Consider the following 24,469-nt stretch of genomic DNA (forward strand, 5'->3'; position numbering starts at 1 on the left):
CTTGTCCTTCTTAACTTTTGAACTGCCGTTCACTACCTCCTAACCAAAAAACGCTCATGAATTCCACTGTTAGGCTATTTGTTGGGGGAACTCAGTGGAATTTATGCTGAGTTGGACCATCACTCCTAAGTACCTGCAAGAACACATGCATGCACCGCTAGATGTCACTGTACAGGGCACTGTACAGGTGCCCAGGCTGGCGGCACTCTCGGAGGATCATCTTGGACCATGTAAAGCCAAGATTACCAACTTTCCAAGGCTAACCGCAACAAAAAACCCGCCACTGTCCAGTGGGAACTAACTCCTAAGCCAAAGTCATCAAGCTAAATATCTGAATGTTGGAGTAACATTCTTCCTTATTACACAAGTCAAATGTTTGATATAAAAAAAAAAATCACAAAATAAAAAAAATAAAGTGATCTAAAACCTAACCAGCAAGGGAATTACTGTTAATAATTTGGCACATATTTTTTAAGCTTTTTTTTTGTATTTATATAGAGGTTTTTAAACAAAAATATTTGGCATTCATTTTTCACTTAATATATAAGTCTTTCCATGTAAATACTTATTTCTACAATATTATGTTTAATGATTGATTAGTACTTCCCAATATGGATATATCATGAACTACTGAGTTTTGTTTTTTGTTTTTTTGAGACAGAATCTCACTCTGTTGCCCAGGCAGGCGTTCAGTGACGCAATCTCAGCTCACTGTAACCTCCACCTCCTGGTCTCATGCAATCCTCCCACCTCAGCCTCCTGAGGGGCTGGGGCTACAGGCATGTGCCACCATACCCAGCTAATATTTGTAGTTTATGTAGAGATGAGGTTTCATCACGCTGGACAGGCTGGTCTTGAACTCTCGGCCTCAAGTGATCCACCCCCGCCTCAGCCTCCCAAAGTGCTAGGATTACAGGCATGAGCCACCATGCCTGGACACACTGAATGTATTTCTTATTGCTGGGCTTCCAAGTAATTTCCATTATAAACATGTTTAAATCTCTATCTCCTTCTCAAACTAAATTCCTAGAAGCAAAACTGCATGCTTTAGTCTTAATAAATCTTGCTGAATTCTCCTCCAGAAAGGTTGTGACAATGTATACTCCCACTATTAGGATATCACCATTTTTGTTATTCAACTTATACTCATTTCTGATCCCTAAATGAGTGAAGTCTTTCATTATTATGTGTCCAACTTCAGTCCCTCTTCCTAATTTTCACTCCCTTCTAAAGGGCCTTTCCTAACTATTCCATTCCCTCCGGGGCCTTTCCTGACTATCCTTTTATAGACTTTTTATAATGCTTATTAGTATATGATTCCTGTATGTTACTGCTATAACATATTCTTCCATGTAAAATTAAATTATAAACTACTTGAGGGTGCTGCTTCACAGGCCAACACAGCACTGGGCACAGCATAACAAATACCTCCCTGTCCCCAGCACCATTCTATTCCATTCTATGTGCTGAGGACAGAGCAGTAGATGAGAGACACAAAATCTCTGCCTTCATGGAGCTGACACATTAGTGGAGGTGGTATTTAATGCTCACAGATTGAACCAAATGTCCAGCTTGGGTACAGCCCATGTGGCGAGTCAGCAGATATGCAAATGGGCACACCCACACAAGGAGCATTGCCTCTGCAGCCTCCTCCATTTCACTTTTGCACCTATCCCCCTACTCCAGAGGAGAGGCAACTTCTAAGCACCTCTCACAAGTGAATAGCAGGACCCCTTCCATACAAAAGCTGGAAGGACACCAAGCAGATGGTCCAGAAAAGAAGAGAAAAAGTATTTTCTGCCCACCACCCTATTACTTCCTAGGAGCCACATTTATAAGCTACCATAAGACATGTACAGAAGAAAAATGCACATGGAAGAAAAAACCTGGTGAACAAATGATTCTAGGACATAAAAACACAGGGTAAACACTCTTTGTCAGAATTTCAACAATGTTAGGCTCCAATACATTGGCTATTTCACCCATCTGGTCTGATTGTTTAGCACTAGCAATCTGATTATTAGCACTAGCAATAACCCATGATTCTGTGACCATCTCCCTGTGGAAAAATAATAATTAAGAGATTTTTCTGTGGAATTGGTATTTGTTTGTATGAATTAGGATTGCATTTGTACTTTACCTCCTCTTCTTGAGACCTTTTCTTATGAGCCATCTTGTATAACTTATGCAGTTTTCGAGCATCAAATTCTGTAAACTTGGAAACAAAAATCCATAGGTTCCTAAAAAGAAAAATGAATAGTTCTGGTGAATTATAGAATTAGAAAAGCAATTTTTTATTATCTTCATGGATGGCAAGCTAATAAATTTTGCTGTGGTATATTCCCTAAGCATAGAAATTAAATTACAGAAATATTATTTCAGGTATTTGTGTTAATAATACAGTAAGTCTAACTTAATGTTGTCAATAGGTTCTTAGAAACTGCAACTTTAAGTGAAACAAAATCAATTTTTTTTCTCATCAATGTTACAATGAAACAAAGCTGAAGGAAACAATGTTATTTGAGGACTTACTGTACACCTTTATATGGTTCTGCCAAAATAGTATGACAGAGGGATTTAGAGACTAAGGCTCTGTCAGTACCTAAAACTCCTCTGATTTTATATCAGTGACACCCCGGACTCCAGTCCTTTAAGTTTTCCTTCATTTTCTGGACTCTACCACAAATCCATCAGCACGACTATCTCCCAAGTTGTGGCCTCCATTCAGTCGGTCATCTCTGTGTTACTGCCCCTCCTTCCTCCCAGTTGTTGCCACCATGCCCTTTCATTTACTCCTTAAAACTCTCAGTGACTTCTTCCCTCCAATTCCATTATGTTCACCCTAGCATGGTGTTTCCGCACAATAGGGGAATGATATGATGAAATGGGTGTTTACAAAGAGTAAGCACAGATAGTCCCAGTGAGCGCCATAAAGGAGTCTCATATCTTCTCAAACTTCCTAACAGGCAGTTTCACCATGGCTTGCTGCTGACAGGACACCTGTACAGGCTCCCTAACTAGAAAGCCTGCTGTGTCAGGTGAAGAGCCACTTACCTTCCTGTCTAAAGCCTCCTATAAAGAGCTTCAGTCTTTTTAACAAACTCTCTTTAAACCCTAAACACCACCCAGTCCCCTCCCTGACCCACTTTCAAGTCTTTGCTGAAGCCTGAGAACTCTGTTCATCTCAGCAATCCAACTCAGGTCATGTACGCTCAGTTCAAGTGCACCTGCCTGCCTCTCAGAAGACCTTCCTTCCTGACTACTCTTCACGCACTTCCTTCTCAGCCCTTCCACTCTATCTGGTCTTGTATTTGCTGCCTCATGATGAACAGTTTCTCCAGAGGCTTGCCTTGTACTACTTTTTTGACTTGTAAAGGGCGAGGACCTTATAAACTACTGCTAGCCAAGATCACAGTGCCTGGCACATTTAAAAATGAGTCTGTTCAGTGGGATGACCTTTTGCTATCTTCTAGTCAGTGTTAAATTTAAAAAGAAAAAAAAAAAAAAAAGGCCAGATGCCCGCTAGGTAAAGAAAGAAGCTGGCAACAGTGTTAAGGTGAAAAAAGTACCATTTTGAAAATTAAATTTTTTTATAGGGGTGAAGCATGCTGTGGACACCATCAGACAGAAGTTTTCTTAAATCCACTTTTCACTCAAAAACCAGTCCTCTGAGATTGGACATATTATACAAAGATAATCACATTATCCATGAACTATACAAGTTCAAAGTAACTGTGGTTATGTACAAACAAGCACATGTACCCTCTAAGTCTAAAACAAAATAAAGACGAAGTAACGTGATTAATGGAAAGAGATTTAATGTTACAACTGCCTTTTAGAATTTCCAGCCATGACTGGGCGCAGTGGCTCACGCCTGTAATCCCAGCACTTTGGGAGGTCAAGGCGGGTGGATCACCTAAGGTCAGGAGCTCGAGAAGAGCCTGGTCCACATGATAAAACCCCATCTCTACTAAATATACAAAAATTAGCCAGGCGTGGTGGCAGGTGCCTGTAATCCCAGCTACCCAGGAGACGGATGTTGCAGTGCCAAGATTGTGCCACTGCACTCCAGCCTGGGCGATAGAGTGATAGAGTCAGACTCTGTCTCATTTAACACACACACAAAAAAAGATTTTCCAGTCATGTTTCCTTAAAATATCCAAAGTGAATAGTGGATATATACCTAGCAATCCCACTACTAGGTATCTACCCAGGGGAAAAGAAGTCATTATATGAAAAAGACATTTGCACTCACATGTTTATAGCAGCACAATTTGCAATTGCAAAAATATGGAACCAGCCTAAATGCCCATCAACCAACAAGTGTATAAAGAAAATGTGGTATATACATACCATGGAATACTACTCAGCCATAAAAAGGAATAAAATAATGGCATTTGCAGCAACCTCAATGAAGCTGGAGACCATTATTCTAAGTGAAATAACTCAGGAATGGAAAACCAAACATTGGCTGCAAAGGCATAAAAATGATATAATGGACTCTGGGGGGAAGGAGGCTGAGGGATAAAAGACGACACATTGGGTGCAGTGTGCACTGCTCGGGTGATGGGTGCACCAAAATCTCAGAAATCACCACTAAAGAGCTTATCCATGTAACCAAACACCACCTGTTCCCTAAAACTACTGAAATCTTCTTAAAAATTTTAAGTGGATATATAAAGGAACATTTATAAACCATGATGCCTTAAACACTGGGAGGTTCTAGATTAACTGCTTTAATCCAAATTACTACTTTAATTATTAAAGAAGGATATGAGAATAGAGAACTCAAAGTTCTTGTGGTTTTAACCTCTGTTTCACCATGTGTTGGTACAGAACCAACCAATTAGTTGTATTAGATACAGTAATATCTGAATATCTGGATATCAACCTGAGATGGGTAAAGTAGTTAAGACCAGATGATTTCTGTCCCTTGTAGGCTTAAAGAAAATTTATTTCTGAGAACAGACCAGCAAATCCAGTACCACTATCTTTCTCTCATAAAATAAATTAATGACATCATCCTACCCCTTCAAAAGGCTGGTCTCAGCGGAATAGCCTATTTCATGGAAAGGAAAGTTAAAGCCTGCAGGTACACTGCCAACAGATGAGTTTTGTTGGGAAGAAGGTTTCTTAGGTGGCTATGCCACCTTTTATTAAAAGAAAACAGAATCCACCCCCACACTCAGTAAAATCAAACGGGGCAGACGAGGCCAAAGTGGTTACCTCCTCCACAGTTTGATGTGCTCCTGATCTGAGTAGGCTTTAAGGCACTCGGCTATCCGGTCTCCGATTTTCAGTAGGCAGTTCCGGGTGTGTTCCAGCTGTTCTTGCACATTGAGCCCCTTGTCAGGTTTGTCAAGCTGTTTCAGTGCCTTTTTCACAGGCCTCATCCTCTCCTTACACTGCAACAGGACAAAAGAGTAAAGACATAAACAATCTGCAGAAAGTAAGTCTTGTCCTTTGCTTATTGCGCTCTCAATGAAAACACAGTCCACCCCTATGCCATAAAATTGCTAGAGGAAGAGTGGGTAAAGCTAGCGCAGTGGAGTAAGTGTCAGTGTTAAAGTCAGAAAACCCTGAGGTGCAGTGCCAGCACCATCACTTAGAGTTATGTGATAACACTTCACGCCTTACTTAACTTCTCTAAATAGTGCTCCCTCATCTGCAAGAGGCATGGCATGCCTTACAAGCCCATTTTGAAGATCTAATGAGGAGCAGTATTACAGACCTAACCTGAAATTCTCCCACCACAAACTGTCTAAAAGTACAGGATAAAATATTTACAAATCCTTTAGGCTTGAAAGAAAGCAAAAGAAAGGCTTCCAGATAAAGATGGTAAACAGAACACATCAATCTTTTCTCTGCCTCCCCAATCCCACTAAAACAATGGTAAAGGGAAGGTCCTTAAAAGAGACAAGCCCACAAAGACAGCGAAAACAAGCAAGAGGATAACAGCAACAAAATATTGGCAGCATGGGAAATGACAAAACAGATCTGAGAAAATGAAATTCGAAGCCAGGAGCAAAAAGAGCCAAGAAGTAACCCGGCTTACATGGCAAAACTCCCCCAAAGGTGAGCTGTCTTCAGAAGGAGGGATGAGGGCTAAAATGGGGAGTGGTTTAAAAATGCTTAAGAAGTAACACATATCCAGATTCGTAAAATACCCAGATCTCTAACTCCACCCAGCAACAAATACAAAGACTTATTCTGCAGAAAAGGATAAAAGAACCTCTGAGCTGGACTGCACAGGCACAGATGAGGGGTGAGCCCACCACATTGAAAACAGGATTATGTGAGCACGTGAGCACAGTCACACAGGATGAGTCACCACCCAAGTCTTCTGCCTCTCAGATTTCAGAATGGAAGGAGCCAGGCCTTCACACTCCAGAGAGTCAGGAAACTGGGGCATTCTTCACAAAATGTGACTGCCCCAGAGGAAAAACCAAATGATCCTGACTACCCATTGGAAGTTCCTGCTAGATCATCCTATAGTGAAAACTTTCAAAGGAGATCAAGACCCACCACCCACATGCTCAAACTTCCAATGAGATGTTTAGTCCTCCACTCTTAAATATCAGCTGACAACTGAGGATCAGCAAAGCCATCAAGGCAATATGTGTAACATGAACAATGGAAAACAAAGAGAAGTATAAAGATATTCAAGAGCGGTGGAGGAAAAAGATACTAGAAATAAATAATGTGAAACAAAGTTGAAGGAATCTCCCAGAAAGTAGAGTAAAAAGCAGAAATGAGCAACTTAAAAAGACAAAATTAGGGACCAACATCCAGAATTCAATATCCAAAAACAATAAATTCCATAAAGGTAAAACTGGGAACTTAGAGAAAATTACCACCGTATAATTCAAGAAAATTTCACAGAATGGTGTAGGGATATGGTTGTCAGCCACTGAGTATCTGGTACAATGAACTAAGTAAGACACGTGGCCATGAAATTTTCAAATAATGAAAACTCTACAAACTTCCATCACTTTGTGGTCATTTCCACAGCTATATACTTATGATCTGTGGATTTTTCTGTTGTATTTCAATTTTAAAAAAGGGCATAAAATAAAAAATATACCAAAAACTAAAAGACTTCTGTAATGACTATAAAAAATAAAAGATTAGTATTAAGAAGGTAAAAAGAATTCCTACAGAAAAGGTAAGAAAAATAAATTATTCCAAATATATCAATTTGGAATAAATGAATAGGCAATTCACAAGGAACATGAATGACCACTAAAATATGAAAATAAAAGTCCAATGACCTTCAGTATTTCATAGCCCTCAGATTAGCAAAAATTAACAACTGTTAACTGAGTCAGAAATTAACAACTGTTTCTAAGGCTGGTAAGCAATTGGAACTTGAATTCATTGCTATAAATAATGCAATCTCTACAACTGCTTTCAAGAGTAACTCAGGTATCTAATAAAGTGGCAGATGTGTATACCTAATGAATGACCTACCATTTTTTGCTCAAGCCATACACCCTAGAGAAGCTCTCACTTATGTGGTACAAGAAAATATGTGCAACAATTTCACTGTAGCCTATCTGCAGTAGCAAACACCTGGAAAAATCCTGATGTCCACCAATACGAGAAAGAATAAACTGTGGAAGAATAAATTGTGGGGGTAACATGAAACTTCAATGACAGCCACAATTAACATATATAAATCTCAAAAATGTTGACTGTTACGAGAGGAAAAGCAAGTTACAGGATACACAAGTGTGCCAATTACAGTTTTAAGACAAGGAAATCAATCCTCTGTATTGTTTATATGTGGGAGGCCAGGCAGCACAATGGTTATGGACCCAACCTCTCATGCCAAACTGCCTGGGTCAAAACTGTGTTCTATGTCTTAGCTGTGTGACATAGGGCAAATCACTTAACTCTCTTCACCTTATTTTTAAATATGTAAAATGGAAACAATAGCCTACCTCACAGGATTGCTGTGGAAAAATATACATAAAGCACATAAACATTAACTGGCTATTAATGTGAGCTACTATCATCTTTACAGACGTAAGTAGTAAAACTCTAGAACTACACGTTAAATATAAAAACTGAATTAGGAATCATGGTTACATCTGGGAGGTAAGAAAGAGAGAAAAGGCCCAGCACGGTGGCTCACGCCTGTAATCCCAGCACTTTGGGAGGCCGAGGCGGGCGGATCACGAGGTCAGGAGTTCGAGACCGGCCTGACCAACATGGTGAAAACTCCATCTCTACTAAAAATCCAAAAGTTAGCCGGGCGTGGTGGTGCACACCTGTAATCCCAGCTATTCAGGAGGCTGAGGCAGGAGAATTCCTTGAACCCAGGAGACGGGCTGCAGTGAGCCAAGATCACACCACTGTGCTCCAACCTGGGCGACAGAGCAAGACTCTGTCTCAAAAAAAAAAAAAAGAGAGGAAAAAAAGCATAGGTTGAGAGGGAGGTACCCAGGGATTCAGCTTTATATTCTGAGTCTTAAAGAATTCAGATTTGACAAAACTTCATGGTATATTTATCAATGGCTATTATATCCCTGAAATTTCTCTGCATCTTTTAAAGATTTCATAATATAAAAACAAGATTAAATGAGTCATTTTTAAGAGCATTTTTTAAATGTCATGGTACCACAGAACATTAGACATCATTTTCTCTTATAAACACTTGGATAAGAAAGACTAGGAAACAGATTGGTTAGCTGACTATGTAGTTATTCATTTATTCAATTTACTCACTTACTGATACACTACTAGCATCTAAATGAACTTTATATAAAACATAATACTTGTCCTCAGACAGCTCACAGGCTAAAGAGAGACTTAATAATAAAAGTGAAAGAAAACATTATCTATATACATACGTGTATAGATTTTAGATAACTCAGAAGAAGTAGTCAAAGAGAAGTTACAGGACAGGGTCAACAGGGTCCTTTGCTGCCACAGGACAGAAGTATTTTCAAATTTGGAAGAAAACAGCTTTTTCTTTCGGCCTGAAAGAGCTGTTTGATTTGTGGAAGTATGGGGAGGAGAAACCACAGAGAGGTGGGAAAGGGATGGTGGCACAGTGAAATCTATACCTGCAGCTCCAGCCAGGGGCAAAGGAGCCTTGAGGACACACTGGCCTGTATCCAGTCCCGTGCAAGACCTGGTCCATGCACTTGCTCCCCATTGCCTTGCCCTCCCCTCTTCTCCTGTTACCTTTTATTCTTCCTTCAGAACCCAACTCAAACATCACTTCCTTACACAAGCCCTTCTGGCATCCCCTGACTAGGTCAAATTCCCTTCTCACAGCATCTCCACAGTATGCACTCTCTCTCCTCCAGAGACCTGTCTGTGACAGGTGCACCAACATGATTTGTGTAGTTATCTAACTCCCCTACTCAAATATACAGTTTACAATGATAGAAATAGTTATCTATTCAACATGGTAACTCTGGGGGCTGGAACACAGAAAACATTCAATAAATATTTGCTCAGTGAACACTTCTCTTTCCCAAATGCCTCTAAGAGCCCTTGGAGCCTCTCTTAACTAGGAGCACAAGACATGAAATCCACTCCTTAAACTTCCCCTCAATAAAAGACAAGACAGTCTCTTCCTGCCAGCCTGCTAAAGAGCACATGGTCTTCAGATATTGTAAGCAATGTGTTTCCAAAGTAATGTACTATTGCTCAGTTCAACTGAAGCTCTGGCTGGACCTATAAAAGGCAGAGCCACAGCAAGCACTGTGGCTGCAGACACTGGTATCCCCCAATTTCAAGACTTACTATGCTGAATGTCTCCTGGTCCAGATCATCATCCTCATCCTCTCCAATGGGGACAGGTTCACTTCCTGCTGTAATATGGACAGGACCCTGAGATCGCTTTGATTTACTCGAAGATTTGGCATCACCACTTTTAGGCTTTTAAAAAAGAGTTACAAGGAGTCATTGTCATTTGTGCAATCCTACCGTGGAATCTGGATTTGTTACCTATGTTGCGTTATTACAATGGGTAAATACGATGGTCTCAGTTTATTTTTTAAAAAGTAAAATAAAATCCTGAAACATCATGAAGACAAACCTATCTGATTAGCAGCTTAGTCACACATTATTCCCATTTCCATCTCTAAATGTACCCAATTATAACTTCAATTTCATCAGTGCTATTTTTGGGCTTCTACTCCTTTATCCATAAAATGCACAGAAATGTCATCAAGAGGTTAAGATCGTAAATTGGCAGAACTCTTCTAGAGTATCATGTAGCAACTTTTATTAACAGCATACCTTTTGATTTAGGAATCTGCTGCATTACTAAATTATTATAAATGAAATCTATATAATTATATTGAAGGAAACGTTGCAGAAGGATATATAAAATGACTTCATGTACTTTTTTTTTCTTTTTTTGAGACAGATTCTTGCTCTGTCATCCAGGCTATAGTGTAGTGTCATGATCTCAGCTCACTGCAACTCTGCCTCCTGGGTTCAAGAGATTCTTCTGCCTCAGCCTCCCAAGTAGCTCGGATTACAGGCACACGCCACCACACCCAGCTAATTTTTGTATTTTTAGTAGAGACAGGGTTTCACCATGTTGTCCAGGCTGGTCTCGACCTCCTGACCCTGTGATCCGCCCACCTTGGCCTCCCAAAGTGCTGGGCTTACAGGTGTGAGCCACTGCGCTTGGCTTGACTTCATGTACATTTTTAAGCATACAGCATGCTTTGTTTATAGTTATATGGATATGCACTATAATATGTACTACAAATATAAATACATGAATAGGAAGGTTTCAGACCCACTTCACAGTGGTGGTTATGGGGGGAACAGAGGAAGAGTAATAAAATCAGGGAAAAGGAACGGGGGCAGCTTCAACCATACCAGTCACATGTTCATGAAATACAAAAGGTATCAGCCTCTCCCCCTGCCTGGCCCCGCCAAAAAAAAGAAAAAAGCCACTTAAAGTAAACACGAAAAAATGTTAACAATAGTTGTGATATCTGGAGAGTGGATAAACAGATGTTTGCTAAAATTGTTCTTTGTGTTTTTATTTTTTTAATATTTTACTTTAAGAAAAAGAATGTCTTTCTGTGGGAGCACAACTGCACAGGTTATTTGTCACAATATGGTCTATTAACATCAAAAATTAGAAAGTATTTCAAAATGGGAAATTCAAATTGCTTCTAACATGTTACACCCAAACAGAATCCTCCCCAACTATTAAAAATGTTTTGTTTTTTTTTTTTTTTTTGAGACAAGGTCTTGCTGTTGCCCAGCCTGGAGTGAAATGTGACACAACCATGGCTCAATGTAGCCTCGAGCTCCTGAGCCTAAGCAATCCTCTCACCTCTGCCTCCCAAGTAACTGGGCCCACAGGCACATGCCACAATGCCCAGCTAGATTTTTGCTTGTTTTTATTTTGTAGAGACAAGGTCTCCCTAAGTTGCCAAGGGTGTAAAAATGACTTTAACATTTATTCACTTGGAAAGTTGTGATACACTGCTAAGTGAGGAGAAAAGACTACCCAAACAGTCTAATCTGATTTTTATATTTGTTTTTAAATGTTTATTTTATATTTAATAATATAAAATTTCAAAGTAAAAGTTTCAAAGTACTTATCAAGAAATCTATATTAGTTATCACTGGATATTAGAATTATAGCAGTTGTTTGTGTTTTGGCAATGATTTTACTGTGTTCAGACGTCAGCAAGTACACGTTGCAACACTGTACCAAATTATTGGGTTTAGAATGAACTTCATAAAACCCCTATGTAAAGGTTATAATAGCAAGGCTTTTCATCCATTTATATTCCAATAACTCTTGCTAATATTTGTTTTTGACTCGAACTCTTCTTCAAATTCAGTTGTGGACTGTGCTTCTCTAATATGAATCTGAGAACATACTTCGTATTTACATGTAAATGAAGATTTCTCTCACCTGTCCTATCTCATTCAAACATTTCCCCCTGAAATACGTAATAAAAGACCAAGTAAAGGCCTTCTTTTTCAAAAAACACCCCAAACTTACAGGTTCCCCTCTCTCTGCAAGGACAAGTGCAGGTATTCCATCAACAGCCCCACCTATCCTTCTTAAACATACCCATAAAAAGACAATTATTGCAGGGCCCTCAAATCTCACGCTACTTCTAAATCCAAACGGGGAATTGCAAAGGCTGTGGGTATCTCCATGAACAGAAGGGCACCATTACCTTTTCCTTCTTATCTTTTGACTTCTTTCTTTCCTTGTCCCCTTCTTTGTCTTTCCTAGAACTCATTTGCTTCTCCTTGTTCTCCTTGTTCTCTTTCTTCTTCTGTTTTTTTTTCATTGGACTTTTTTCCAAGCCATCATCCTAGGAAACAAAACAGGGCTCTGAATTTTTATCACAAATTTTATATCTACTTATGTACTTTCTGGAAAAAGCAGCATTGCCCCCAGTGGTTCATCATTGTCTACACTTAGAAGCTTGTCTTCAAGCAAATAGCCTCAAGGCACTCAGAAAAGTCTAAACTTTCCAGTAACAACGAGTTAAAACTGTAGAGGCAGAAGCTCTTTACTGATATCCTCTCATTTAATTCTCAGAGCAACCCTTCAACATGAGTTTTATCACTCTCATTTCACGGATGGAAACTGAGTACCAAAGAGATTATATACCTGTACACAGTCAGCTAATAACTGATTAGGTTGCTCGTATTTAAATTTATGTACTGGCCAGGCACATTGGCTCATGCTTATAATTCTAGTACTTTGGGAGGCTGAGGCAGACCTATCACCTGAGGTCAGGAGTTTGAGACCAGCCTGGCGAACATGGTGAAATCCTGTCTCTTTTAAAAGTACAAAAATTATTTTAGGCAGGAGAATCGCTTGAACCCAGGAGGTGGAGGCTGCTGTGAGCCCAGATCGCGCCACTGCACTCTACCTTGGGTGACAAAGTAAGACTCTATCTCAAAAAAAACTAGTAATAAATAAATTTATGTATATATGACTCAAATCCATGCTAGTTCCTGTACCCACTGCTGATCCTCTTGGAGCTAATATCCAAGTACAATTACACTTTCAGAAATTCCATAAAGTTGTCACTGAAATAGCACACTAAATGATACCAACTTACTATTCACTTTACTTAGACCAGAAGTTACAAACTGGCAAGCCAAACCTGACCCACAGGAGTTTTGTTAACGGAACTCCATAGCAGCTGTGCCCTTTACATTAGGCATGAGCTCTCTGGTAAACCACAGTCCTGACCACTCCCCCTCATTCCCAAGAATGAGGATATGTGTCAATCGCCATTTATCATTAAAACTTTAGGCTGGGAGAAGTGGCTCACTCCTGTAATCCCAGCACTTTGGGAGGCTGAGGCAGGCAGATCACCTAAAGTCAGGAGTTTGAGACCAGCCTGGCCAACATGGTGAAACCCTGTCTCTACTTAAAATACAAAAATTAGCCAGGCATGCTGGCAGGTGCCTGTAATCCTAGCTACTCAGGAGGCTGAGGTAGGAGAACTGCTTGAACCCAGGAGGCGGAGATTACATTGCTTGAACCCAGGAGGCGGAGATTACAGTGAGCCAAGATTGTGCCATTGCACTCTAGGCTGTGGTACAAGAGTGAGACTTTGTCTCAAAAAGAAAAAAAAAAAGGCAACAAAACCTTTCAGAGTCCCTTTCATTTAGTTCCATTATGTATGAATTTGCAGCTGCTGACTTAAACTATATTCCTCTCTGACAGATTAAGCAAAGACTTACATCTTCTATTTCCATTTAATCCACTCATAAACCAAACACACATCAGATGATTTTATTCCAGCTGGCACAATAAGTATAGCTAAAATAAATAAATAACCCTCAACCGAAACCCCACTTCATACTTTCACTTCTCCCTCTTCTGATGGATTATCTGAATGCCTAGGAGATGAAAGCTCAATTCCATGCTCCTCTTTCAGCCTGGGCACTTTGTTTTCCTTCTTTACCCGAGGCTTCCGCTTCTTTAATTTGGCCTGGAAAAGGAGAGAAAATGATGATTAAAGTACAAATCAAGACCCTCGAAAGCATAACCAAACAACATGATGACTCTTTATGGCAGTAGCAGCCATATAATTCAAACAAGAAAATTCCAAGGAAATCAAAAGAGTGCAACTCATTTTACCTGACAAGACCAAACCAAAACAAATAAAAAACCTATAGGCCTTATACATAGCCTATACCACATTAAAATATCCATGTTTCTTTTTTTTTTTTTTTCCCGAGACGGAGTCTTGCTCTGTCACCTAGGCTGCAGTGTAGGGGTGCCATCTTGCCTCACTGCAACCTCCGCCTCCCAGGTTCAAACGATTCTCCTGCCTCAGCCTCTCGAGTAGCTAGGTGGGACTACAAGCACGTGCCACCACAACTGGCTAACTTTTAGTGTGTCTTTAGTAAAAACAGGGTTTTGCCATGTTGGTCAGACAGGTCTCAAACTCCTGACTTCAGGTGATCCACCCACCTCAGCCTCCCAAAGTGCTGGGATTACAGGCATGTGCCACCTCACCAGCCAAAACATCCATACTCCTTAAACCTACTGATTCCATATTTTTGGAATCCATCCTAAAGATATAATTTTTTTTTTTTGAGACAGAGTCTTGCTCTGTCACTCAGGTTGGAGTGCCGTGGCACAATCTCAGCTCACTGAAAGCTCTGCCTCTCGGGTTCACGCCATTCTCCTGCCACAGCCTCCCGAGTAGCTGGGACTACAGGCGCCCACCACCACACCTGGTTAATTTTTTGTATTTTCAGTAGAGATGGGGTTCCACCATGTTAGCCAGGATGGTCTCAATCTCCTGACCTACTGATCCTCCCGCCTCGGCCTCCCAAAGTGCTGGGATTATAGGCATGAGCCACCGTGCCCGGCCAAGATATATTTTTAAAAAAGGAAAATCACTCTGTGTACAAAGATACAAATAAAGATAATATACTAAAGACATAACAGTAACATTAAAAAACCAGAAAGCAAGTTACATATAATAAGGAAAAGATTAAAATACTGTTTATCTGCCTAATGGGACATGATCTGTAACATGATCTAATCTGCCTTTCCAGAGCCTAACACATAATGTATTGCATACTCAACGTATTACATGAAGAATGAGACTTCTGATCCTATTACTTGAAAAAAATGAGGTATGGTATTATGGGGGTTTTTTCCTAAAATTTGCTTTGCTTATAATAATACAGGGAAATTAATATAAATGACATAGCTGCAAGAGAACTTAAAGAACACACACACATGGGCTGCTAGTACAGCGTGTAATTTGTATTTCTTAGCTGGAATTCCATCTTTCTGGGCCTGAACTGAAATTATAAATTGGGGAAATAAAAGGAGATAAAGCTCAGGTGAATTCACTGAGAATTTAGTTGGTATTTCACATAGCAACTAAGGTCTAGTTTCAGAATTAACTGTGCATTCCAACTGTCAATTTTACTCTGGAATCCATTATTACAAGTACCACAGAGATAGATATAACAATAGGCAAACCCATAGGTATTCAATGCAGTCTGCTCCAAAACTGAGAAAGTAGAATAAACAGTAACAATATGTGTGGAATAGTGACACTGGGGAGCAAAGAGGATTAATTTGAAGCAACATTTCAGAAGGATGGGTTTGTAAGAAAGCTGCCAAGATGTTGTGGCCTTAAATGAATTTTTTTTGTTTTTTTTGAGATGGAGTCTTGCTCTGTCACCTGGGCTGGAGTGCAGTGGCCTGATCTCGGCTCACTGTGAGCTCTGCCTCCCAGGTTCACACCATTCTCCTGCCTCAGCCTCCTAAGTAGCTGGGATTACAGGTGTGCGCCACCACATCCGGCTAATTTTTTTGCATTTTTAGTAGAGATGGGGTTTCACCATGTCAGCCTGGATGGTCTTGATCTCCCAACCTCGTGATCCGCCCGCCTCAGCCTCCCAAAGTGCTGGGATTACAGGTGTGAGCCACCACACCAGGCCTAAATGAATATTTATATTATTACCAACCAAACCATCATTACTGGAAACTCAAAAACAACATCTGCCCGTGAGAAGGTGATATTCTGTGCAGTGCCCAGAAAGGGCCTCTGTCTTCCTACCTCATTCTGCAGGGTGGGAGCCTCAGGCTCCTGAAAAACACCCAGCTGGCAGTGTACTCACCTCTTCCCCGCCTGTCACAGTCCCCTTCTTCTCCAGACCCTTTCTGAGCAGCTTCAACAAGTAATCCGCTCGGGTCTGTAGCTGCTTCCCCTGAGGCTTTTTATCTGTCTCCACCGGCAGAATCTTCAACAAGAAAGGAAGAGAAGCACCCGCCACCACCCACATCCTGGTTAGTGGATCAGGATAAACAGAGACAACAAAAACTGAGCACAGTCCTTTCCCTCCCCAACCACCCAAAATATAGATTAAAGCCTCAGATCCTATCTCATGTCCATGGCTCCCAGTCACTGAAAATCCCTCACGAGCCGTTCTCATTTTACAAAATGGGATGGAGAAATCCAGCTCTCCCAATGGCTCCTACCTGTGCTGTTAACAGGGTAGAACAACTCAGGTAGGAGGGGCTTGTGGCTTCATCTGCTAGAGCATCCCAGCCGTCGTGGATTTCCTCCTTCCAGGAGCAGGGAATCCCTGGAGCTAGGTTAAAGCTTCGTTTTAGATTGAAAATGCTTCTTAGAGCATTGCCGGAGAGCACTGAGCTATGCCAGGACATGATCTCTTCCTTGCTACAACAATTGGGCCTCTTGCCAGACTGAATCTGGTCTCAGTGCTCAAGGCAGGGTGCTGTCACCCTCCTAAAACCCAGATGGGATGAGCACTGTTAAATGTGCCAGGAGCACAACATGGAGCAAATCCTACCAAAATTTGAGCCAGTCAGCCTTCCCTGCTTAAAGCTCCAACCATGGCCTTGCTACTTGCAACAGATAGGGTGGGAGGCTTGATTTTGTGGGAGAAGAACAGCCAACGTTTAATTCCATTACAAAGAATACCTAGGTGACATTCAATCATTATGTGAGGAACTGAAATATGGTTGTTTCAAATGTACTTTTAAACAAAAGGGCCAATAACTAAGGCCAAGGAATGCTTTTATCATTAACAAACTTACCTGGGTATTTATTGTAATGAAATCTGACCTATAATTAAATATCAGAATTTTAAGATTTCTCCTATGGTTTCCCCAAAATTTCACCTGGCTACTGTCTTTTCCCTTTATCTTCATCTGTGAAACAGTGCCACAGACTACTAAAGATGGAAGTATTTCCAAGGAGAATGACTGTACTAATTTCTAATTTGATGCCCCCTCGAAAATAATTAGAAGTAAGTAATCAATATAAAAATATTACACAACAAATCTTCTAGAAATCTCTAACATGGTAGGGTTACTTACTTTGTCAGTTAATTTAAGCTCTGGGTCTGTTTTAATTAACTCCCAGTTTCCATAGCCATGTTCATAAATTCCCAGCAACAGGCGAGAATCATCTTCCACCCCCCACTCTACATCAAAATGTGCAGCTTTGACACGACAGGTTAAGCAGTATCTAAAGAAAGTTTAAAAACAGGAAGACATTAGAAGAGGGGCCTTTTTGGTATGTTAAAGAGGAGACAGTAAAAACACTATGTAACTACACAAAGTCTAACTTCAAAACTATTTTCTTATGGTACAACCACCTAAGAATGTACACAAAATATACTCACTTTTTTTTTTCTTCAGGGTCCACAGGGATAGATTTATGCAGCATCTCAAACTCCTCTTCATGTTGGATAATGGATTTCACATTAACCTGAACTCCAGATATCTTGATTGTTGGACCTCTCCTTTTCCCTGGTCCTTTTCCTGAAGAATACCAATTTCACATTAGTTAAATGAAAATCTGCTTAAGTTCCACAGAAAACATGTGTCAACGAATCCTGACCTCTTAGTCTCTCTGAATGTATCTCTGGCTTGTTATTTTGAAGATATAATCTATAATACAAAATTTTCTCTCAATGTCTGTGAAATAATCTTCGAACATTCAGTTTTTTAAGATTTGGAATTTTTTTAATTCACTGATGTTTATAGTTATATTTTAATCTTCCTGTTTGTTTCATACTACTTTGTTTCAAAATTAACAAAAGTAGATTCTGAGGGTATAATATTAGTGCTGAAGGTTTCTCTTTTTGTTTTCCTACCCATCCCACTGGCGGAGGTCAAAAAACTCTCAAGTATTTTAAACATGAACTTGATCTTCACAACACTATTACTGAAAAAACATGAGTTTAAGTTCGTATCTAACACATGTGAAATGATGAACAAGTGGTGGGGCTTAAGAAAATTACACTAGGCCGGGCGCGGTGGCTCAAGCCTGTAATCCCAGCACTTTGGGAGGCCGAGACGGGCAGATCACGAGGTCAGGAGATTGAGACCATCCTGGCTAACACGGTGAAACCCCGTCTCTACTAAAAAATACAAAAAACTAGCCGGGTGAGGTGGCGAGCACCTGTAGTCCCAGCTACTCAGGAGGCTGAGGCAGGAGAACGGCGTAAACCCGGGAGGCGGAGCTTGCAGTGAGCTGAGATCCGGCCACTGCACTCCAGCCTGGGCGACACAGCAAGACTCCGTCTCAAAAAAAACAAAAAACAAACAAAAAAAAAAACAGAAAATTACACTAACCCGGCCGGGCACGGTGGCTCACACCTGTAATCCCAGCACTTTGGAAGGCCAAGGCAGACGGATCATGAGGTCAGGAGATCAAGACATACTGGCTAACACAGTGAAACCCCTTCTCTACTAAAAATACAAAAAATTAGCCGGGCATGGTAGTGGGCGCCTGTAGTCCCAGCTACTCAGGAGGCTGAGGCAGGAGAATGGCATGAACCCGGGAGGCAAAGCTTGCAGTGAGCCAAGATTGTGCCACTGCACTCCAGCCTGGGCGACAGAGAGAGACTCCGTCCCAAAAAAAAAGAAAAAGAAAGTTACCCTAACCCAATTTCAAATTAAAATGATCACGGAAGTAAAAACGAAACCCCAATCAAATAGTCCAAGTTGAAATCCATGAGATAATGCTACCTGTTTATGAGAAGAAAACTCCTTTCAATAGAAAATGGGCATAACATATGAACACAGACACTTTATAGAACAAAATGCAAGTGACCCTTAGAGATGTACAATCTTGTTCATTAAAAGAAAAATGAAATACCATTTCTCACCTATCAAACTGGCAAAACTCCAAACTTAAACTTTAACAACATATTCTGTTTGTGAGGCTTGTAAACAGGTACCAACAAATATTACTGGTGACCATGTAAATGGCACCAGACTTACGCAGCAGGATTTGGGAATATCGAAGCGAAGTATATATGCATTTTCCCAGGACCCAGCAATCCCACTTCTAGAAATTTATCCCAAAGATATGTTGGCAGAGGCAGGGCGCAGTGGCTCAAGCCTGTAATCCCAGCACTTTGGGAGGCCAAGACGGGCAGATCACGAGGTCAGGAGATCAAGACCATCCTGGCTAACACGGTGAAACCCCGTCTCTACTAAAAAATACAAAAAACTAGCCGGGCGAGGTGGCTGGCGCCTGTAGTCCCAGCTACTCGGGAGGCTGAGGCAAGAGAATGGCATGAACCTGGGAGGTGGAGCTTGCAGTGAGCCAAGATCCGGCCACTGCACTCCAGCCTGGGCGGCAGAGTGAGACTCCGTCTCAAAAAAAAAAAAAAAGATATGTTGGCAGAGATACGAAATGGTATATTCATTAAATCATTATTCATTGTGGCTTTCTTTATAATAACAAAAGACCAAGAACAACCCAAATATTAAATACTAGAGGAGAAGTGTGAATTGACATCTACCTACATGGTAGGTAGAATACTTGCAACTGTAAAAGGAAAGACGATGATCTCTACATAATGATATGAATTTATCTCAGTCATGAAAATAAGCAGGTGCAAAAGAGAGTATGTTCTCTTCTGTGTAAGAAGGAAAATATACACACATACACACACACACACACACACTTAAATTTTAAAAAGAAACAAAGGAAAGATAAACTTACAACTAATAGAAACAGTGACCTATTAAGGAGGAAGAGAAGAAGGCCGGGGAACAAAAAAACGAAAACAAGATGCTCCAAATGTACCTTGTTTTATAGTTGTGACTTTGAACCATGTAAATGTTTTTACATAATTAAAAAAATTAAATCGAATCAAAATGAGAAAAGCAATCGCTAAATATTGAAAATAAATGCAAACAAAAGAGTCTAACTGTATATTAAGTTGGTGGCATAACCACACAGAGAAAATAACTTTGAATAGTTTAAAAATATTTTTTGATTGTATATTGTTAGTGTGATATATTCTAAGATCAAAAAGAAATGCAAAGAAATTACACTTTGCATTTGAGCATTTTTTTGTTAACAGTAGGATTGGTATTGATATTTGGAAACATACGTTTAGGATAAAGCAAATATGTAATTATGTTAACATTTTTAGAAACAAAAATTTCAACCTAAGGGAAAAGAAGTATCAATAATCTTCCATTTGATCTAGAAATGTCAGCCTGGATTCAGAATATGCTGAATACCAGTTTACAGGAAGTACAGGTGTGAGGAAATAAGTTAACACCAAGAAGCAGCAATCAGCCAGATCCAGAATGTGAACATGCACAAAAAAAAGAGGGATTTCGGGGAGAAGGGAGTGCTGTAAGGGAACAGCTCCACAAGATACTATGAGATAAAAAAAGCAAGCACAGGAAAGTGTGCATGCTGTACTACCATTTAAAAGGGAGAAAACATTATTCATTTCTCAAAAGCATCAAGAAGTAATAGGAATATGTTTTCAGTTTTAAGCCATGTAGATGTATTACTTATTCAAAACAATTACAAAGAAAACATACTGGATGTTAAGTCTAAAGTTTACTTTTGGGTGTATTCTGAATGTTATAAAAGCACATATTCAGATCATTTTGCAAACCATACAAGTTATTTGTCTTTTACAAAAAAGAACGTATCTTAAAATAAGTTTTGACTCTCTTGAAGATATTTTTAAATTATATCAAATTCAATAATAACTTTAAAGAGAAAAAAAGAAAATTTCAAAGCACAAATACTCACTTCTTAATAATAGCTAACATTGCAAGCTAGACACTATGCTAAACAATTTACAAGTATGGAATTATTCAATCATCCAAATCCTTTGAAGTAGATATTGTTACTCTATTTTGCAAATGAGATAGTTGAAGGGATATAACTTGACCAAAGTCTTACAACTAGGAAGTGGTAGAACCAAAATTCCAGATAACTGACTGCCTCCTCCTCTGGAGCCTGAACATTTAACCACAGCTCAACGAAGCTGCAGAAGGGTAGCCTTACCTAATAAAGGCTGCCCAAAAAAATGCAGAAATGGCACAGATAAACCACAGTCTGGAGAAGTAGAATGATAACAACTTCATTTCTTTATTTAACTGATTTATTTATATTTTGAGACAGGGTTTTGCTCTGTCACACAGGCTGAAGTGCAGTGGCATGATCTCAACTCACTGCAGCCTCTGCCCCCTGGGCTCAAGTGAACCTCCCACCTCAGCCTCCCATGTAGCTGGGATTACAAGTGTGCATCCTACGACTCTCAGCTAATTTTTAAACTTTTTGTAGAGACAAGGTCTCACTTATATATTGCCCAGACTGGACTTGAACTCCTGGGCTCAAGTGATCCTCTGGTCTCAGCCTCCCAAAGTGCTGGGATTACAGGCATGAGCCACTGCACCTGGCCTCCCTCATTTCTTTAAAGTTCACTATGAGGGTGCCCTTACCAATAACAACTTCAGAGTTCTCTCCTCACAAGCATTCCTATACCTCTTGCTTTTAAGGATACCACACAGGACAGGCAAAATCACTTTCTGGTATCAAAGAGAAAACACATTGCATGTCCAATCCAATGAGAACAAATTCTAGTGGCATGAAAATCTCAAAGTAACAAAAATGTTTACAATATTCATCCAATATTTCATTTATTCCAATTAATTTTCTAAATCCTTTCTGTTTGCCATAACACACAATATATATCCAAGATAATTAACAATGCTTGTGATCTATAACACCTCTTATTCGCAGGAAAAATACAGAGGTGTCCACCAAGCTTTGCCCCGGGTTTTACATCACTCAGACGAATTTAAACTTTCTACAGCAACATAAAAAGAAACCATTTCATCTTGTTCTTCAGTCTACACCTTCTGCAAATCAACTTCATTTGTGAGTAGACCTGTAGGAGCATAGAATATTAAGCTCACAGAAACGCAGCTCAGAATAAACACCTCAAAGCACGAGGCATGTGTGTTCCTCAAGTCTGTCCTTAAAACGCCCTTTAGCAACAGAAATCCAGTCCACGAGTGCCAGCCTGTGAAGACTTACTAAAGCCAACTTCACTTACCCTCGCTGGCATTTTCTTTCAGCTGCTCTTCATATTCCTGCATTGCTGACACACAACTGTTGTGGATCAGTTCACCCAGGCGCTTCAGATCTGCCACCGACTTATCTACCAGCTCAGCATCACGTGCTATGCACTCCAACCTGAGAAGGAACAAATATGGGGACACTTCAGCGCCCTGTGCCCACTCTTCTTAAATGTCATGAGATGCCACTAGGCCTCATATAAGCTTCTCCTGCAAAGACACTTTTCTTTGTGTTCCTTTAGTGGTCATTCTAAGGCTCCAACAAGAACCCCTGGACATTGAAGGCTAACATATTCATTTTCCATCATAAAGAATTGTGTCTTGAATATTCCACAAAATAAAACAATTCCAAAAAACAGAGAGGAAAGAAATAAACAACGAAAGCAAACTTTATTAAATAAATAGGCTGTTAGTGGCAGTAGGTGAAGTGCCTGAACACCATTTGTACTAGTTTGCTTCTTTGTATTCACTTTCCTTTCTCCAGCCTACTTTCATTCACTGCAATGTTCCTAGAAGCAGAGTATAGTTACTTCTACTACATGTTTAGTTGATCTCCATGTCATATGAAGCACACAAATATATTAACTATATGTTTAGTTGATCTCCATGTCATATGAAGCACACAAATATATTAACTATATGTTTAGTTGATCTCCATGTCATATGAAGCACACAAATATATATATATATATATTTTTTTTTTTTTTTTTTTTTTTTGTATTTTTTAGTAGAGACGGGGTTTCACTGTGTTAGCCAGGATGGTCTCGATCTCCTGACCTCGTGATCCGCCCGTCTCGGCCTCCCAAAGTGCTGGGATTACAGGCTTGAGCCACCGCGCCCGGCCGAAGCACACAAATATATTAACAGCTAAAAAATAGGTTGTCAAAAGGTGCCAAGCCCCCTTTTCCACATCCTATTGGCTTTTACAGTAACTGGCCCAAAGACAGGCAGTCTACCCCTGGGTGGTCAGCAATAGTCCTGGAAAGATGCAACTGACTTTCTTGGCTTTGCTGTGGCTTAATGCTACACATCACTACCTCCTCTCCAAATGGAGAGGACCAAACAAAAACAGACTTGTCATTTTCACCCACTCCAGAAATTTGTCAGAAGAAAGAGAAGGGAACCCAATATTTCCTTTAAATTAGGGCTTTTTAGATTTTATAGAAAGCAAAGTACCAAACTATTTGAAATAGAGTCTTCTGTTAAAATCCAACTTCTGAATCATTTTCTAAATGCTTATAGAATAGCAACAACAGCTACCCTTTTGGAAGTTATTATTGGCAAGGCTATATGAGTCCTTTGCATTTATTCCTCATAAAATCCTGCTAATTAGCAGAAGATTATAAAATCATCAAGAGCCTTTTACCTTTGACATTATTAAATCTAAGAACTAGGACACAAATAACTAAATACATTCTTTTCAACTGGAGTTATATGAACATCTTTCTGGAAATTATTTCACGCACTATGGTTTTGAATATACTTGCTTCATCTCCCTCACAAAGGTGAAAGTCTTTTTATGGACGGCCTGTCTTTACCATCTTTGTCATCCCTCTGCAGAGGGACATGAATCAACAGGCACCCAATATATAAATGTTTGTAAATGAATGTTTCCAAAAAAAAAAAATGTTCCCGGCATTATTATTAAATGGAAAAAATTACCAAAAAAGAACGTACTATATAATAAAAGCAAAAAAGAGGAAGATAAGGGACTATTATACTGAACTTACCGTTCAAGAGGGAGACCAAACTTCTTATAAGCCTTGATGAACCTAAGAATAGGATCAATAAAACATATTAAAAAAACAGAGACTTACTTTAGTTATGTTGATGCTAACATATTCTGTGATGACATATGAGCCATGCAAATTGTCAAAAGTAGAGTAGGCTCGATCCTTGCAACTACTGAAAAAATGAATAAATGTTGAATGTCTTTGAAACTAGTCAACTTAAAATAATGACTGCTAAAAATCTATTCAAATTAAAGATCAACTTTATTCTCAGTGACTGTCCATAAACCTGCTTAGATATATGCTAGAGAACTGCAACTTGGCTCTAATATCCTTTTAAGAAGGTACAAGTTTATAGACT

The 24,469-nt window shown here is 39.8% G+C and overlaps 1 protein-coding gene across 3 annotated transcripts in view; it reads right to left on the reverse strand.

Moving 5' to 3' along the window:
• Positions 1 to 24,469, reverse strand: part of CHD2 (chromodomain helicase DNA binding protein 2) — a 143,283-nt gene that overhangs the window by 13,458 nt on the left and 105,356 nt on the right. For all 3 annotated transcript variants that reach the window (XM_073012983.1, XM_007990490.3, XM_073012982.1), the window contains 10 exons: positions 24,109 to 24,150; positions 22,357 to 22,496; positions 17,653 to 17,791; positions 17,345 to 17,495; positions 16,120 to 16,242; positions 13,833 to 13,961; positions 12,180 to 12,320; positions 9,760 to 9,894; positions 5,227 to 5,405; positions 2,141 to 2,240 (listed from right to left, as the gene is read on the reverse strand). In XM_073012983.1, coding sequence (XP_072869084.1) covers positions 2,141 to 2,240; positions 5,227 to 5,405; positions 9,760 to 9,894; positions 12,180 to 12,320; positions 13,833 to 13,961; positions 16,120 to 16,242; positions 17,345 to 17,495; positions 17,653 to 17,791; positions 22,357 to 22,496; positions 24,109 to 24,150 — 1,279 coding nt within the window. The remainder of the gene's footprint in view (positions 1 to 2,140; positions 2,241 to 5,226; positions 5,406 to 9,759; positions 9,895 to 12,179; positions 12,321 to 13,832; positions 13,962 to 16,119; positions 16,243 to 17,344; positions 17,496 to 17,652; positions 17,792 to 22,356; positions 22,497 to 24,108; positions 24,151 to 24,469) is intronic.

Source organism: Chlorocebus sabaeus, chromosome 29, assembly GCF_047675955.1.
Source record: "Chlorocebus sabaeus isolate Y175 chromosome 29, mChlSab1.0.hap1, whole genome shotgun sequence".
Lineage (NCBI taxonomy): Eukaryota > Metazoa > Chordata > Mammalia > Primates > Cercopithecidae > Chlorocebus > Chlorocebus sabaeus.